This window comes from Polyodon spathula, chromosome 3 (genome assembly GCF_017654505.1).
Source record: "Polyodon spathula isolate WHYD16114869_AA chromosome 3, ASM1765450v1, whole genome shotgun sequence".
NCBI lineage: Eukaryota > Metazoa > Chordata > Actinopteri > Acipenseriformes > Polyodontidae > Polyodon > Polyodon spathula.
This window is the reverse complement of record NC_054536.1, coordinates 2,284,752-2,302,434: the sequence shown is the minus strand read 5'-3', so window position 1 is coordinate 2,302,434 and position 17,683 is coordinate 2,284,752. Positions and strand designations below refer to the sequence as shown.

The 17,683-nt window shown below is 37.9% G+C and overlaps 1 protein-coding gene across 3 annotated transcripts; it reads right to left on the bottom strand.

Moving 5' to 3' along the window:
- Positions 1 to 2,822: 2,822 nt before the first annotated feature.
- Positions 2,823 to 17,558, bottom strand: LOC121310187 (actin-related protein 3B). 3 transcript variants are annotated; one of them, XM_041243486.1, is made up of 11 exons: positions 17,506 to 17,558; positions 16,484 to 16,608; positions 14,994 to 15,104; positions 14,571 to 14,666; positions 14,353 to 14,460; positions 13,697 to 13,840; positions 11,121 to 11,294; positions 10,675 to 10,767; positions 4,965 to 5,090; positions 4,609 to 4,692; positions 2,823 to 3,471 (listed from the first exon to the last, which is right to left on the bottom strand). In XM_041243486.1, the coding sequence occupies exons 2-11, from the start codon at positions 16,553 to 16,555 to the stop codon at positions 3,376 to 3,378; spliced, it is 1,104 nt and encodes a 367-aa protein (XP_041099420.1). In that variant the 5' UTR covers positions 16,556 to 16,608; positions 17,506 to 17,558; the 3' UTR covers positions 2,823 to 3,375. The 3 variants fall into 3 exon arrangements, with proteins under 3 accessions (XP_041099420.1, XP_041099427.1, XP_041099435.1); XM_041243493.1 differs by lacking the exons at positions 16,484 to 16,608; positions 17,506 to 17,558 and adding an exon at positions 15,792 to 15,927; XM_041243501.1 differs by lacking the exons at positions 16,484 to 16,608; positions 17,506 to 17,558 and adding an exon at positions 15,250 to 15,296.
- Positions 17,559 to 17,683: the final 125 nt, after the last annotated feature.

The following is a 17,683-nucleotide window of genomic DNA, read 5'->3' as shown; positions in this document are numbered from 1 at the left end:
GCCCTAACTGTAATGCATATTTCATCTTCTGGTTGCATCACATTGGTTGGCTGTAAGCAAGCTTGAAGATGCTCAGTGCTAGATCTCCCAATGGTTGCTGTGTGTAGGCGATCGTGTATAATGTACATGCCTAGGGAAAGTAGTACAGCATGTGCCCAGTTGCTCCACACATTCATTTGCTGGTGGACTGATCATGTGATCATGTGCATTAAAATAGCTTGTTTAAAAGGGATGACCTCTGCTCAAGCAGAACTGGAATCTCCTTAAGAGCATATCATTCTTTTTTTTTTCTTACAGAAAAGCATCTGATAAAGAGTTACATATGTTGAATTAATGTTGCCAGGATAGCTTGCCACGTGTGCAATCAGACAAAAACAGAAAACGTTTAGTTCTGTGTTGTCTACATTTATTTAAAAATATATTTTAAGAAACTAATAGACAGATTCAGAAAACATGTCAACAAAAAGATCTAATAAAGATGAAATTGTGATCTAGAACATATACTATTTAAAGCCTTACAGGGAATTTGTATGTGTATTTAAAAAAAAATGTACCTTTCTTTCAAATTCTCATACAATATAAACAAATCTTTCCTTTATATTGTTATCCGGAGTTGATGGGAGTTTAGTATTTCGTGGCTACGGCTCCCTGGATTGGCTGCTATTGGTTCATTCATTTGCGATTCTAATAGATAAAAAAATATCTCCACTCCTGTGGTACCATTGTAGCAATGGCTCATACAATTGCAGCTACTTTGTCCAACAGTGGCCCTTTGTAGAGAACCAGTGCCTTACCATTGAAGATCATTTGGTAAGGGTGTCCATGCTTCCACTGTGCTGTCAGATCTGGTTTCTCTATTACAAGGTATATAAAGGCATAACGTGACAGGACTCATCATTACCCATCTCTTACCCAGTCTTGGTATCCAATACTGAACAGGTTAAAGCAAGCCTGCTATCTTGAAACCAATCCAGAAAAGGAAAACTGTAACTGGCAAGCTAAATGGAATTATTTAAATCACAAGAACACCTGATAAGCCCTTTTAATAGAGGTCTTATTAATTTAGCAGTCAGAGGGGATGGAATGACAATTGTTACAATAGAAATGTAAAATATGTTTTATCTGCTTTTCTAAGTTGTCTGTCTTTATTATATGAGTTGACAGTCCAATTGAAAAATAATGTCAGATAAAGAAAATTTAATTTTTGTGCTTGTCAAAATTGATTGGTCAAGAGCTGCATCAGATGTTCTGAAAAAGCATTCAATGATCAAGGCACAGCATTGCTACATGTAGTATGAAATGCAGTGTGGGATGATTAATCTGTTTGCCCCAGGATCTCACCTTCTGACCCAGCAAGAGATGCCCTCAATTGAGGTGTGACCTCCAGCATCGGCCAGAGGTCAACCAAGGCTGGGTGATGGAGGACCACCGACCCCCAGAAGGGAGATACAGCTGCAGAGGAGGCAGGGAGAAAGTCTTGCAGAACATTTAGTGAAAGGTGGGCTTGGTCTATATAGTATTGGGTAGGCAGTAGGTTTAGCTTACTGGGTTGCGCCTCGCCCCTATTTATTTATTTACTTATAGAATTTATATAGCACTTTTTATAGAAAAGTATCGCAAAGCAATGTACTGTACATAGCAGAAAAAAAGAACAAACCACAATACACTCGTATAGCATTTCACACATACAACTGCCACAGTCAGGCCATTTGAATAACATGCTTAAATAACCGTATATACACAACACAAAAGCAGCGTTTTTTAAATTACATCAAAACTCACTAAGATAAGAAATCCATTTTATAAAAGTGCATTTTTAGTCTTGACTTGAAAACTGTAACGGTCCCAGCTTCCCTGACAAACGAAAGCAGAGCATCCCATAATTTAGGAGCTCTACAAGAAAAAGCCTGACCTCCTCCAGTGTTGCTTTTGTTGACTCTAGGAATAACCAGCAGCCCCGCATCCTGTGATCTCAGAGTGCGGTTTGGAAGATACAGGGTCAGTGACTTCTGCAAATAACTAGGTGCTAATCCATTCAGGGTCTTATAAATTCAAAATCTTAATATCAATTCTATACTGCACAGGGAGCTGGTGTAAAGAGGCCAAAACAGGGGTAATATGTTCACTTTTCCTGGTTTTATTCAGAATTCTAGCAGCGGTATTCTGAACAAGCTGCAAGAGGGATCGCACACGTTGTGTGACACCAGATATCTGGTTAGCTCTGGCAGCAGCACAGGTTCTCCCTTCTGTCCTTCCACACGGTTGTTTTTGGATGTCTGGTTAGATCTGGACTGTTGCATATTGCTCTACCCACTAAAATTGTGCTGCTATCATACCGTGAATTTAGACAAGTCTCTCATGGGATTCAAACTGGGCTGTGCCATCAGAAGTTTACAGATAAGCACATGGCATGGTCAAACATTTTTTAAAGGTCTCTGACAGTAGAAAGTCATAAGGATGGAAAGGTAGCTATCTTTGACCAAAAAAGTAAGAAACCCACTATAGAATATATGAAGGGCCTTTATTAACAGCAGTCCACAATAGCTGTTACAACCTCCAGTCAGCAAGAACCTCCAAGTACTAACTTACTTTACTGTTATAGATTAACGAAAAATCCAAATTACACAGCAATGATAAATAAATGTTACTTGCGAGAGGATATATATATGATATATATATATATATAATATATACATATATTTATATATATACTAATATTATATATATATTATTTATAACATATTTAATATATTGTAAAAAACAGTACACATGTAAACGTTAAACGTTCTAATTTGATTTCGTCGACAGTGGACACAAAAAATAATAACAGTCTGCAAAGCATGGATTAAACTAAATCATCTGAAAGATAAGTTAAAACATACTATATTTTCACGTTTCATAACTTAAACTAGACACTTTTTTGGTTTCAAGACACCACCGCACCACTGAAGTAGCTTTCCAATTCTGATCATTCTGTCAGTTGTTATGCAATATAAAATGCTATGAAATATAAACACAAATCTGTGTGCATGTTAAGGATTATACTCTCTGTATATACTGTACATACAATATTAAAGCGTTCCCTGCTTTATTTAATTGTTTTTTTGCAGACACCTTTATTTTATTTCTTCCTCATTCAAAGCTCAAATATTTCAATAGTGAATGAACCTTTTCACAAAATATGCTCTGTTGGTTACAAAGGACGATAAATAGCTCCGGGAAAACAGTCAGCACATAATGGCTTCACTTGAAAAGGCTCTGACTGCAGTAGGAGCTTACCCAGCTCCTACAACAGCATGCCAAGCTCCTGCAGTAGTAAATATCTCTCTGTCTGTGCTATTTATCCTATGGTGTTTAAATGCTGAAAGGCAAACATTATGACATGACTCCAAAAACGGCGTTGTGGCGACAGATACTGGGACCGTATTCTTCATAATCCTTCTTAGTGTGGCACACTTGGAAAAACTCAGGCTGCAAAAGAAAAGAAATGCAAATTTAAAAAAAACAAAAAAAAACTTTTATATACAGATGAACTTGTTTTATATCACCTCGCTTAATATCATACCCCATTTATTATCACGGTTTTTCAAAAACCACTCGCCATGCACCATAGGTTCTTTGAGCATTTTCCTCCTTAATATCATCTCACAAACTCGCTTATTGTCACGTTTCGTCAAGCCTGTCAAATACTGGGTGGCCGGGCTTTACATGGTAATCACAGGATATAATTCATTTTCAACACAACTAACAACCAATAATCTTTTTGGCTGATAAACTGACATTTTGTGCAGCCTGTCAAATGCTGCGTGAGCGGTCTTAACAGGATGCAGCTCAGTTATAAAACACCAACATTGCCAAATTTATCTTCTTTATCAAAGTCAGTCTCACAATTGCACACAAAAAGAACCCTAAGTGCAGCACCTAACTGACAGTTCTCATCAGCCGACAATTCATGCCTTTAGACAATGACATAAACTGCTTAGTTCCATTTAATGATACAAAACGTATTTGTCCTGTAGTAAACTAGATGCACTTGTATAAACGACTAAATGTACAGTACAAAAATACTGCTCTTTAATTCAATGTTAGTTTTCTTTCTTTTTTTTCTCACCCTCATAAATGTGCAAACGTGAAATCCGGTTTATATCATGACCAACTTTATATCACAAATTATGCCTGCACGGCAATCCTGATATAAAGCGGGTACATCTGTATTATTATTACTATTATTATTATTATTATTATTATTATTATTAAACCACTGAGCCAGGGATTTGAACCCTAACCCTCTTTATTAACCACAGCCTCATACTTCCACTGGATACTGTATACGAATAACTACGGCAAAGGAACAAAGGTACAATTGAAGTGTGAAATACTGTCAAGTTACTATACAGCACATATTGTGACAGAAAAAAACACCTACGAATTTTGGAAAGTAACAGAAAACAGTACTTTCATACAGTAAAAAGTGAAGGCCCCGAAAAAAAAAATTTACATAATTCAAAAACAGGTAAAAAAGAAAAAAAAACAGAAGCCTTATATATAATGTATACATTGTATTAGATTACAACTTTGGGAGGAATTATGCATGAGATTTGTACTTACTGTTGAAGCCAGCATGGATCCTCCAAACCAAACTGCATAGCGTTGCATGTGATGTGTTATCACTTGAACTTCAATTGGTTTGGGCTGAACAAAAAAAGAAAAAGAAGAGTTTTATACTTGAAAATATTTAACACATGTCCTCTGTATGTGCTTTGTGTCTTTGCACAGCAGACTTCGTTAAAAACATGTTTTATGTGTCCCTGTCTTCCTGTAAACATCCTTTGGTGTGTTGCACTATGAATAGCCCTGTATATACCAGCAGCCCAACAGTAAAGCTCCAGAGATACAGGTAATTAATCTGTAGTCACACCCCACATCATTTTAATACCAGGACTGCATTTATTTTAAGGAAATACCTTTATCCTGCCACCGCTTAACTCTGCACTAAGTTTTAACCTCGCATCTACCACTCTCTTCAGATCCCTCTGTAAACGTCGTCCAAAGTCCCTGAACATTGTGGATCCTCCTGAAAGGACGATATTCTACAATAAACAATAAAGAGAAAAAGGAAAAAAATCCATGCAGTTTACAGTTAGTCATTTTAAATGTAAAACTAAAATATATATAGCTCTGGAAAAAATTAAGAGACCACTGCAAAATTATCAGTTTCTCTGGTTTTACTACTTATAGGTATGTGTTTGGGTAAAACGAACATTCTTGTTTTATTCTATAAACTACTGACAACATTTCTCCCAAATTCCAAATAAAAATATTGTCATTTACAGCATTTATTTGCAAAAAATGACAACTGGTCAAAATAACAAAAAAGATGCAGTGTTGTCAGACCTCGAATAATGCAAAGAAAATAAGTTCATATTCATTTTTAAACAACACAATACTAATGTTTTAACTTAGGAAGAGTTCAGAAATCAATATTTGGTGGAATAACCCTGATTTTCAAGCGCAACTTTCATGCGTCTCGGCATGCTCTCCACCAGTCTTTCACATTGATGTTGGGTGACTTTATGCCACTCCTGGCACAAAAATTCAAGCAGCTCGGCTTTGTTTGATGGCTTGTGACGATTCATCTTCCTCTTGATCACATTCCAGAGGTTTTCAATGGGGTTCAGGTCTGGAGATTGGGCTGGCCATGACAGGGTCTTGATCTGGTGGTCCTCCATCCACACCTTGATTGACCTGGCTGTGTGGCATGGAGCATTGTCCTGCTAGAAAAACCAATCCTCAGAGTTGGGGAACATTGTCAGAGCAGAAGGAAGCAAGTTTTCTTCCAGGACAACCTTGTACTTGGCTTGATTCATGCGCCCTTCACAAAGACAAATCTGCCCGATTCCAGCCTTGCTGAAGCACCCCCAGATGAGTCCAATTTTCAGCTTTGCCCAACACCTGGTCGTCTAATGGTTAGACGGAGACCTGGAGAGGCCTACAAGCCACAGTGTCTCGCACCCACTGTGAAATGTGGTGGAGGATCGGTGATGAACTGGGGGTGCTTCAGCAAGGCTGGAATCGGGCAGCTTTGGCATGAATCAAGCCAAGTACAAGGTTGTCCTGGAAGAAAACTTGCTTCCTTCTGCTCTGACAATGTTCCCCAACTCTGAGGATTGGTTTTTCCAGCAGGACAATGCTCCATGCCACACAGCCAGGTCAATCAAGGTGTGGATGGAGGACCACCAGATCAAGACCCTGTCATGGCCAGCCCAATCTCCAGACCTGAACCCCATTGAAAACCTCTGGAATGTGATCAAGAGGAAGATGGATGGTCACAAGCCATCAAACAAAGCCGAGCTGCTTGAATTTTTGCGCCAGGAGTGGCATAAAGTCACCCAACATCAATGTGAAAGACTGGTGGAGAGCATGCCAAGACGCATGAAAGCTGTGATTGAAAATCAGGGTTATTCCACCAAATATTGATTTCTGAACTCTTCCTAAGTTAAAACATTAGTATTGTGTTGTTTAAAAATGAATATGAACTTATTTTCTTTGCATTATTCGAGGTCTGACAACACTGCATCTTTTTTGTTATTTTGACCAGTTGTCATTTTCTGCAAATAAATGCTCTAAATGACAATATTTTTATTTGGAATTTGGGAGAAATGTTGTCAGTAGTTTATAGAATAAAACAAAAATGTTCATTTTACCCAAACACATACCTATAAATAGTAAAACCAGAGAAACTGATAATTTTGCAGTGGTCTCTTAATTTTTTCCAGAGCTATATATATATATATATATATATATATATATATATATATATATATATATATATATAAAAAAGTATATGGGTATTTTGTCTCCACTGATATATCCTGATATATAGTATAATATAATATATAATATATATTATCTATATATATATATATAAATATATTTGTTGGGGATTTGCTACACACTGCATCACACACTGTGCATTGTGAATGCTTTTGAAATGACACACTTTAGATTCTGTTTTCAGACAACCTATAAGGTACGGTTCTGAGTTCCATGTTTCAGAGAATCAAACCAGGGGACATGCATGGATTTCAAAGTGATAGCTCAATCACTTTCTCAACTGTGGCTCCCAAATGACGGGAACAAAAACCACCTGTCAAGGCATCCCTTGCAGCTCGGAAATCTCAGTTCGCTTTTCAACTAACAACCTATATCAATAGGACATTCCGGGATAAGAAATATGTCATGAGGTTCAACCCTACTTCAAAGAAAAGGTGGATACTGATATCCTGTCCAACCAGGGTGAGGGTGGCTCATGATCACTCACACCAAGGGGAGTAGCTCTGGTCAGCAAGGTCAGTAGTTAGTCCCCTGGAGAACGGACAAACTGGGAAATTACATTAAAAGATCCTTTACCACAGATAAACTAGTTGACAATCAGTACTACATATTGACACATACTGGCTACTGGGGAGTTTGCAGCGACACTTACAGTAGGCCATCTCTCATAACAGGGGTCAAAGTGTTGTTAATGAGGTTGAGAAGAAAAATCCATACAATCTATTAATTGCCTACCCTCACCAAATCACCTTTAGTGTGCCTACAACAGCAACGCAATAGGGCCTATGCTAAGGGGCAATGCTTCGCAATAGTTTTATGCAGGCCAGGAGAAAACCTGGGAAACGCTAAATCCAACACCTTCCCTTTCAAGGTACTTCATAAAAAACACTTTCAGTATTCAGCGCTGCAGAATCAGTAACTTTATATCCAATGAAAAAATCACGCCATTTCAAATTACACTGCGTTGCTAAGCAGATGCAGATTGATATAATTCCATGAAGTTTAATTGAGCTTTAAACAGTTTATTTTCCATACACTGTACATTGTACGCTTTATACACAGAATGCTCTCTGAACAGACAGTGCTGTGTTCATTCCACTTTTTAGTATGGCAGTATTAACAAACCACCCTTCAGTTATTCTTCCATCCTCATTCGTGGAACAACTACAGCACTCCACTAACATGACAACCTAGATTTTCCCCTTGGTGAAAACCAAGGCAAACATTACCCCCCCCCCCCCCCCCCCCCCCCCCCCAGATACAAACGGGTGCTTTGCACAATACAATGAAACATGCTTAAAATGTAAGAGGTCAAGCTCATTTCCAGAGTCTGTCTTCAATCTTCCTCCGAGTTGTTCACTTTGTTTCAAGATTTCATTTCTTATCTTGTGGCTAGGGCACAAATACTCAAATGTGTCTCAGACAATACATGTAAATATATACCCCTGATACAGATGCATTGTTATGAAGGCATGTATGCTTCACGAACTGCCAAAGCAATGTGGACCAATCTCCTTACTAGTTATGCATATGACACGTCCTAAATTTGTGCAGCCCAGTGTAAACAAGTCATCCTGTCTTGTCTCTTCAATTTCCTTGGTGTATATCTCCATTATATTTAAAATCTAGTTCATATTTTTGTAGGATTTACTTTTTTGTACATGTCTATGCAGCATAATGTTTTCCACATCAGGTCTTTTTAAGTCAAACAGTGCCACCTAGCTTGGATGCAGTGCAATCAAAATGTGGATGGCATCATAAATCTGATGTGTTTAAGGAAAGACCATGTATTATACCTTGTGGCAGGGCAGAAAAGTCCTGCTGAAGAATGTATTATTTTGGGGTGTGTGTTCAGAGAGTGGAGAATGAGAGAGCGGAGAGAAGTAAAACGAAAGTAAACAGAAAGTAAGCAGTTGCTACGCGTGCTGGAAAGACCCGCACAGTGCCAGTGTTCAGGAAAGAGGAATGAGAGCGGAGGACAAAGATTAAAGTAAGGAAAAGAAACTCAAGTAAAAGAAAGAATTATAATTACTACTCACACCAGAGGGACCAGCACAGTATATCTTCTGGGTTCGAGACTTTGTCTTGTCAAACTTTTTGTTTTGGCTCGGTGAGCCGTGTTTTTGTGAAAGCGTTTTGTTTATTTTTGTTGTTTCAATAAATACAGGCACCATTACTTTCAGCTCACAGTACCCGTCTGTGTGTCTGTATCAGCTTCCTGGTCTGGGTATGTCACCACTCGAACCATCCTGCCACATACCTATTTAAATATTTATTCATTTACTTTATAGAAAATAAAATATATACAGAATGATACAATGTCTTTATCTGAATTGACATTTTAAAAGTAAGAGTTTAAAAACTAGAAATACATGTAGAATGTTAAATCCTGTTGATCATGCTCCAACTGAAAAAAAACGAAACAAATTAAAAAAAACAGGGATTTAAACACATATATTGAAACTCATGTGTCACAGATTTAAAATGGTACTACACCTGGATGATAAAGTTTGTGCACATGGGTCTGACAATACATGGAATTGCTTCTGCCACACTTGATCACATACTAATGCGTCAGTGACCTCACATCTGTTCATAGCGATATTCCCCTCACTGCTCGTGGTGTTAAACGGTCAATGAGTGTAACAGGGGGGCCCATGTATTTGCAGCACCTCAGGGGTTACATCAATTCACTGCGTTGCCTTTCGGCTTGCACAGAGCACCAGGTACTTTTCAGAGGCTGATGGAGAGGTTGCTGAGGGGTCACCCAGACTATGCAGCTGCATATTTATTTATTTATTTATTTATAGTAGTTGGCAATTTTTTTTTTTTTTTTTTTATCATTTTCTCCCCAATTTGGAATTTTCTCCCCAGTTATTTTTAGGCTCAGCTAACCACTTAAACCTTTATTTTGCTCGGTGAGTTGTGTGTGGTTTTTTTTGGTTTTTGTGAAAGTGTTTTGCTTATTTTTTGTTGCAATAAAAATGGCACACCGCCGCTTTCAGCTCCGCAAGTACCTGTGTCTCTGTCAGCTTTCTGGTCTGGGACGTCATCACTCAGCCATCCTGTTACAACATAGTTATTTGAGGATTGGGGAAATCACCTCAATAGGCTGGCAGCGATCCTGCGGCCCCTCGGAGCAGACGGGTCTGAGCACCGTGTTCTCTTACTGAGCAGAAAACCCATTTCCCAACACAACATTCTCCTTGACAGAGAGTGATTAGCCATAAAATGTCTGGTTGAGTTCCTCCATCCCCTGGGATTTGTTCTGCTAAATCGACTATGAACCACTAAAATGGCTCCAAACAATGAAGGACCACAACCCCAGAATTACAAAGTGGTATTTGTCACTCCAGCCCTGAGCGCTCTGGGTACAGCATCGGGCCATAAAAACCAATGTTAGGGATGATCTGCTGTCCCAGGATGGCCAATAAATATCACAGAGAATAAATAGCACGTTAGAGCATGTTGTGTTTCTGCAAAGAAAACTTTACAAACCTAATTTCAGTCAGTATGGTCCAAACCAATGTCTCTGAAATCCTGGGACTGGGAAGTGCAGCACTGACTATGTGAAAGAAGCACATTTATAACTGCTATAGCAAAAAAAAAAAAAAAAAAAAAAAAGCACTCACATAAATGTGTGCGTCTCATGCAGGAAAATACAAGACCATACAAAGTTCTGAGATTTAAAACACACTATAGTCAGTTCACCATATTGTACAGTTTATACATATTGGTAATGTTTGTCGTCACTGGCCAAACTATGCAGTTTTATGTTTATTCCGTTCTCTTCTTGAGTTTTTGGTTTAAGGAAGTTGATATGTAGTAAAATGGTTTTACCTTGTATAATGGCCGCCTGACATCTATGGGGCAATACTGTATTACTTCATCCACTACGTCTGAAATGGGCTGCACAAAATCAGGGTTGGCAAACTACAAGAGATATACGATTGTGATAGCAGTAGAAAACACATATATAAACAGAATTATTGATATCTTAACTACGTTATTATATGAAATTATCAGACTTGCTGCTTTCATGTTTTCAATGCAGAAAGTGTAGGACAGAACACATCTACAGTAAAGGTAAACCTTTAGAGACACTTTATAAGAACAAACAATACAGGGTCTTACTTTGGCTAAACTTTAGTATCATACTGCAGGAAGCATATCTGGAGCACTTTATTATTATCAGGAAATATTCAATGTGCATATAATATTGTAGCCACCAGGTGGCGCTCTTTTGCAAAAAAAACTTGAATGACGCACAAAAAAAGTAACCTTACCTCTGGATGAAAGAAGATCTCAGGACCAAGGAACCTCTCATAGCCAACATCTATAAGAAATTCCTTTTTGTTGATAGCATTAATACCTCTGTATTTCTTGATCCATTTATCAGGATCTGCGTCATATTTCGAAAACTCTTTAACGATATCTGGGCAGATGTAGGAATACCTTTCCTATTAAAAACAAAAACCACACACAAACAAAAATAAAATACCATTTAATTACATACATAGCGTTATCACTACCCTGCTCTGTGATGGTATGATTCATTACAGCACATGCAATATGTAGATTAGATGTCCTGATTTTCAAAACCATAACCGTTTTTGAATCACACAAGTCATATGTAACAAAGGTTAAAAGATAAAGAACTGCTTGTTATATTTGTTTCTGAATGATATACTGTAATGCTGCAAGGTCATGATGATATTGATGATGCGAATTTCAGTAAACAATGAAAAATAACAATCACTTTTCAGTACATAATTTGCATTTTTTCTCTCAGATCAATAAAAGTATTTAGATTGACTGGTGGAGTCACGTGAGCAGCATGATATAGTGGGTACTTTAGATTAGCCTCTTATTTAGAGAGTGTGCTCATGAACAATGCTTCACAAAAAAAGACAAAATACAATTTAATAAAGTAACAGACAAAATAAATACATTATATATATAGCGCTCTGGAAAAAATTAAGAGACCACTGCAAATGTTTCTTAAATCAGCATCTCTGCATGTATGGCAGCCATTCCATTCCAGTGTCTGTTGAATTCCAACACAGGCACACCTCACTCTACTGAATGAGGTACTGATTAGGGGATCACCTGAACCAAATCTTATTTAACGAGGAAAAGTATAAAAACCACTCCTGTGGTCATAACTATACTCTTGCAATAGGACCAGCTGGATGGCAAAACAGTGCTAGTAGTACCTCAAAAGTAATTGGAATCAAAAAATAACTATTGACCATGCCCAAAGAGTTGAAAAGGAAAGTTTTGAGTGAGGAAAAGAAGGGTTCAATTCTGGCTTCACTGGCAGAGGGATACAGTGAGCGTCGGGTTGCTTTCATCCTTAAAATTTCAAAGACGGCGGTTCATAAGAACAAGGTCAAGCAGCACACATTGGGGACAACAAAGCTACAGACCGGCAGAGGGCGAAAACGACTCTCCACTGACCGGGATGACCGCCAACTCATTCTAATTTCACTCAGCAACCGTAGGATGACATCAAGTGACCTACAGAAAAAATGGCAAACGGCAGCTAGGGTGAAGTGCACGGCGAGGATGGTTCGAAACAGGCTCCTAGGGGCATGGCTGAAGTCGTACAAAGCTAGAAAAAAGCCCTTCATCAATGAAAAGCAAAGAAGAGCCAGGTTGAGGTTTGCAAAAGACCATAATGATTGGACGGTAGAGGACTGGAGTAAGGTCATCTTCTCTGATGAGTCCAATTTTCAGCTTTGCCCAACACCTGGTCATCTAATGGTTAGACGGAGACCTGGAGAGGCCTACAAGCCACAGTGTCTCGCACCCACTGTGAAATGTGGTGGAGGATCGGTGATGATCTGGGGGTGCTTCAGCAAGGCTGGAATCGGGCAGATTTGTCTTTGTGAAGGACGCATGAATCAAGCCAAGTACAAGGTTGTCCTGGAAGAAAACTTGCTTCCTTCTGCTCTGACAATGTTCCCCAACTTGATGATTGTTTTTTCCAGCAGGACAATGCTCCATGCCACACAACCAGGTCAATCAAGGTGTGGATGGAGGACCACCAGATCAAGACCCTGTCATGGCCAGCCCAATCTCCAGACCTGAACCCCATTGAAAACCTCTGGAATGTGATCAAGAGGAAGATGGATGGTCACAAGCCATCAAACAAAGCCGAGCTGCTTGAATGTTTGCGCCAGGAGTGGCATAAAGTCACCCAACATCAATGTGAAAGACTGGTGGACAGCATGCCAAGACGCATGAAAACTGTGATTGAAAATCAGGGTTATTCCACCAAATATTGATTTCTGAACTCTTCCTAAGTTAAAACATTAGTACTGTGTTGTTTAAAAATGAATATGAACTTATTTTCTTTGCATTATTCGAGGTCTGACAACACTGCATCTTTTTTGTTATTGTGACCAGTTGTCATTTTCTGCAAATAAATGCTCTAAATGACAATATTTTTATTTGGAATTTGGGAGAAATGTTGTCAGTAGTTTATAGAATAAAACAAAAATATTCATTTTACCCAAACACATACCTATAAATAGTAAAACCAGAGAAACTGATAATTTTGCAGTGGTGTCTTAATTTTCTCCAGAGCTGTATATACATATATATACACACAATTTCAAGCAGCTAACCATTATTGCACTAGATTGTTTAACCCTATAGTCACATCATTTCTAGAAGCCTTTAATTGCCCAACCACTCTTCCAATGTCTATGTGGAGACAAATACCAGTGGGATTGTTTGCATTACAGATTACAAACCAAGAAATACATTGCCAGTGAGAAGTGAAATTGTCATGGCTTGGTTCGCTCACTGTGCAGAAATCATTTCTATTTCCCTGCATGACCAGTCAGTACATTACCTTGATTGCCTTTGCTGTTTCTAATGATTGTTCAGGAGGAATTCCTATCTCCCGCTCTCTCAGGAGCTGCTGAATAAAATACGTGATATCTCTGCCTGCAATGGGGATGTGCTTTATGCAGCTCCCAATGACATAACCTTCAGCCTGAGGAAAGACAGAACACAAAGGTTAACAAAACTCACAACAGCTCCTCCTCTCCACTGAGCTTGCTGTCTTCGGGTAGCAATCAGTACGAATGAACACAACGTGGCACTCATTCAACAGGCTTAATTTCTGTTGGATTTACAAACCAATCCACATCCTAGTCTTTCTATAAACTTTATGGGCCACAGTTAATGTAAGGAGAGATCCAAGTCTAAACTGTCAACACCAGTGCATGACAACGCAAAAGCTATACCCCACAAGCTTTCTACCAACTAAAAATAATATTCAAACACTTATGTAATAGCCATTTGTAATTGAAGTCATTAATGTATGCACTGGTGTAAACACTGCTGGTTTATATTAAACATGCAATTTAGATCTGATTCCAAATTCTGGGAAAGAATACGAACGGTTTGCACAACACATGCATCCAGAAAACGAAATGTCTACCCATTCTAGTTATACAATAAAGCAGTTGTCACATGTTTAAAAAGTGGACCTCCATATCTTACCACTGGAATTGCGTGAGTGACACCATCCCCACTGTCTATGACAACTCCTGTAAGTGTCCGCGAACCAACTTGCCTTGAAGTCCAGGACGCTGCTAAAGCCAAAACGGCCTAAAACAAGGAGTGAAAAAAAAAAGATTCAGCTTTCCTTTTCAATGTATCTTTACATGAAAAGGTAAGGTTTGGTGTTGGTATTATACAATACTCTGTAATGTGTGTACCTGCACAGCAATGTACATGCCTGGTACATTAAACGATTCAAACATGATTTCTGCCAGGTATTCTCTGTGCTCTGGAGGGTTCAGAGGAGGCTCTGTCTGAAATAGAACAGAAAAGCATATACTGGACAGCAGCACTGCTGTATGCAAACCTAATGGGTTTGAAATCAGGGATCACAACAGGATATTTACAGAAACGTCTCATGCAAAAACATTTTCATTACATCATTACACATTCGTACTACTGCGCTTTCTCACTTCTTTGAAAATAAATTATTCTTTTAAAAAACGATCATACTAGTTTAAATATTCAGAGAAATGTAGTGATGCGCAGTGATACTACAGTTAAGGTAAACTCCACTGTTTCAGTTCCTGGAGCAGCAACAGATTCTACTCAGAACACTTTACTGTGGTTCTGCTACTTACCATTAGAAAAAAATGGTCCTCTGGTTCAGCGCGTAGATATTTAAATATGACCTGCTCCATAAACTTTTCCATCAAATCCCAGTCTTCAATTATACCATGTCTTATTGGCCACTAAAGACAGACAAGAAATACAGTGGTTGGTTTCACTGCAGGAAAGAAGCTAGTACCCGGGTCTATTATGTACAGTTCTTCCTTTTCAGCGTCAATAAATTTAAGCGAGTTATGTATGTAAGTCAAAATGTATTAAAAACAGTACTTGATTAATGTCATAATGCAGACAGCATGTTAGGATTGATAAGTTACTCTGAGCACACAACTGGTATGAAGTTCAAGGAGTCTCAATATGGGGTACCTCTTCACTCCACACAGCTGTACTGCCAATTCCCTTTTAAAAACAAATCACCTTTTTATTTAAAGCAGTTAAATTAATGTGGTCAAAAAAAATTCAGAAAACTACTCAATTCAGTGGTGTTTTAATGGCCCACTGCAGCCCTGAATTATATATTCCAATCATGGCCACTGTGTATCTACTGTGTACAACCAGATGGGTCGCAAAAGATCACAAGAAAATAAAAAAGCAATTAGACCTTAGTGCGTTACATCTAATTTTACCTTCCAGTAAACACAAATCCCAAGGGAGAAATGCCCTTGCACCAGTCACCAAGAAACAAGGCCTGTCATGAGCATATAAATACAGTGCCAAGAATATAAAGTTCACACTTAGGGGACAGCATTATGAAAGAGAAGGACATCATTATCTATGTCCATATCAAGAATATCATCATGACAAATACCCACACAGAGAGGTCATTCCATCTCAAGTGGGACAAAATCCAGTTCCAACTCTCTTGACAATGGTTAGCGAGATATGTGCTTCCAAACTGTGAGGGTTAGCCCCTCCCAGCCTCCACAGAACAGCTGTACCTCCTGAATAGAGAGAACTTCTGTTAACTTAAAATAAAAACGTTTAAACTGTGAGGCCAAAGTCTCTTTGCAGGATTATCTTGAGATAATGAACTGGGATTCAACCTCTGCAATAACAGGCTTAATAACAGCATCCTGGTTGTGCAACACTTTCAGCAACTATGTTCTTATGTGTAGGACCCAGCTTAAGTTTGTTTAATATTGCCATCACCTGGATCTTAATTTCCTGCAGGAGACAATTAGAGATAATTAAACAAACCAAACGTTTATGTGGGTTTCATCATTTTTCAGGCTGGTTTTGTACATTAGGAAGGTTGGCTCTTCCACTGGAGTATTCTAGAATGTTGCTCAATGTGACGTAAGAGAGTGGGCATCAGTATCACAGGCTGGCATCTGATCCAAAACTGTGCCCACAATAATTCTGTCTTGTGTTTGCATAACCTGTAAATGAGACTAACCAATCTAATCACTGACATGGAAAAACCTTGAGGTTATAAAAGATAACTCATTTTAATTCAGCTATAGTTGTACATATGAAATATGTGCATTAAATAAAATGTGATCACCTTTGTTGCGTAAGTTGGCTTATCTATAGCTTCATCTCCAATAAAAAAGTCTAAATCATCCACTCCCTGCATCAACCTTCTGTGTGCCTGGTCACCAACTTTTGCTGACTCTTTGATTGCAATACCTGAAAAGAGATGAACTGCTTGTTAACAACACTACACTGATTTTTTATATATATATATATATATATATATATATATATATATATATATATATATATATATATATATATATATATACATATATATATATATATATATATATATATATATATATATATATATATATATATATATATATATAATATATAATATATAACACACACACACACACACACAAGTTGCTTTGAATTTATCTGTATTTATTAAAAAAGAAAATCCTAAAAATGTGTACCTACAGTAAGTAAAGTCAGTTGTTATTAAGCAGCATTTTCAAATGCGTGATTGGGACAGACTTCAAGTGAAAAATCTGTTTTAAAAAAAATGAATTATCTTCTGTAAAATCTGTTAATATTTTAGCAAAACTGGTAGAAGTACTGAAAATAACCAGTTTTACACTCAGTAGCATGACATAGAAAAAATAAAAATAATTCTCCTGCCCTTTAAAGACAAGCCCGCTCATTCTAATGCTGCTCTGTGTATTGAGTATTCCAATACTGTATTGATCAGTACAGCATGTGTTCTAATGGGTACAGTGCAACAGCCTTTAAAGACAGCTGCTCATTTTAATGCTGCTCTGTGTATGGAGTACTCCAATACTGTATAGATCAGTACAGCATGTGTTCTAATGGGTACAGCATCAGAGCTGAAACAGAGAAGCTCAACTGATGCCCATATTATACTGTTTGAAAAGAAACGACATAGATAGAGGCAAGTAAAACATTTTAGAAGCTCTTCCATTGTTAAGAGAAATCTTAGTTTTAGCATTTTTACTATGACGGAGATCCCTGAACACTAACTTAATTTACTGAACACAAAAGATAGTGGTTACCAATAATATACTTTGAATTAAAAACACTTACATGATGGTATTATGAACTGTGGCTCAGTGTTCCCAGCATAGCCAATTTTAGTGTATCTGAAAACAGGCAGATAATAAACAGTTATTTAATAGGGTTCAAAACACAAACTAGGTAGAGCAGCAAATGCATTCCAAGTACTAGCATTACTGTGAATTTTTATTTGCATTATGTAAACAGC

Bases quoted from the DNA above. Each gene is read 5' to 3' on its own strand.
- LOC121310187 (XM_041243486.1), bottom strand. From the start codon at position 16,555: ATGCAGGGAGTGGATGATTTAGACTTTTTTATTGGAGATGAAGCTATA. The intron at 15,105-16,483 runs GTGATCACATTT...GTCTGTCTTTAG, and splicing joins AGCCAACTTACGCAACAAAG to TGGCCAATAAGACATGGTAT. The intron at 14,667-14,993 runs GTAAGTAGCAGA...GTTCTATTTCAG, and splicing joins AGGACCATTTTTTTCTAATG to ACAGAGCCTCCTCTGAACCC.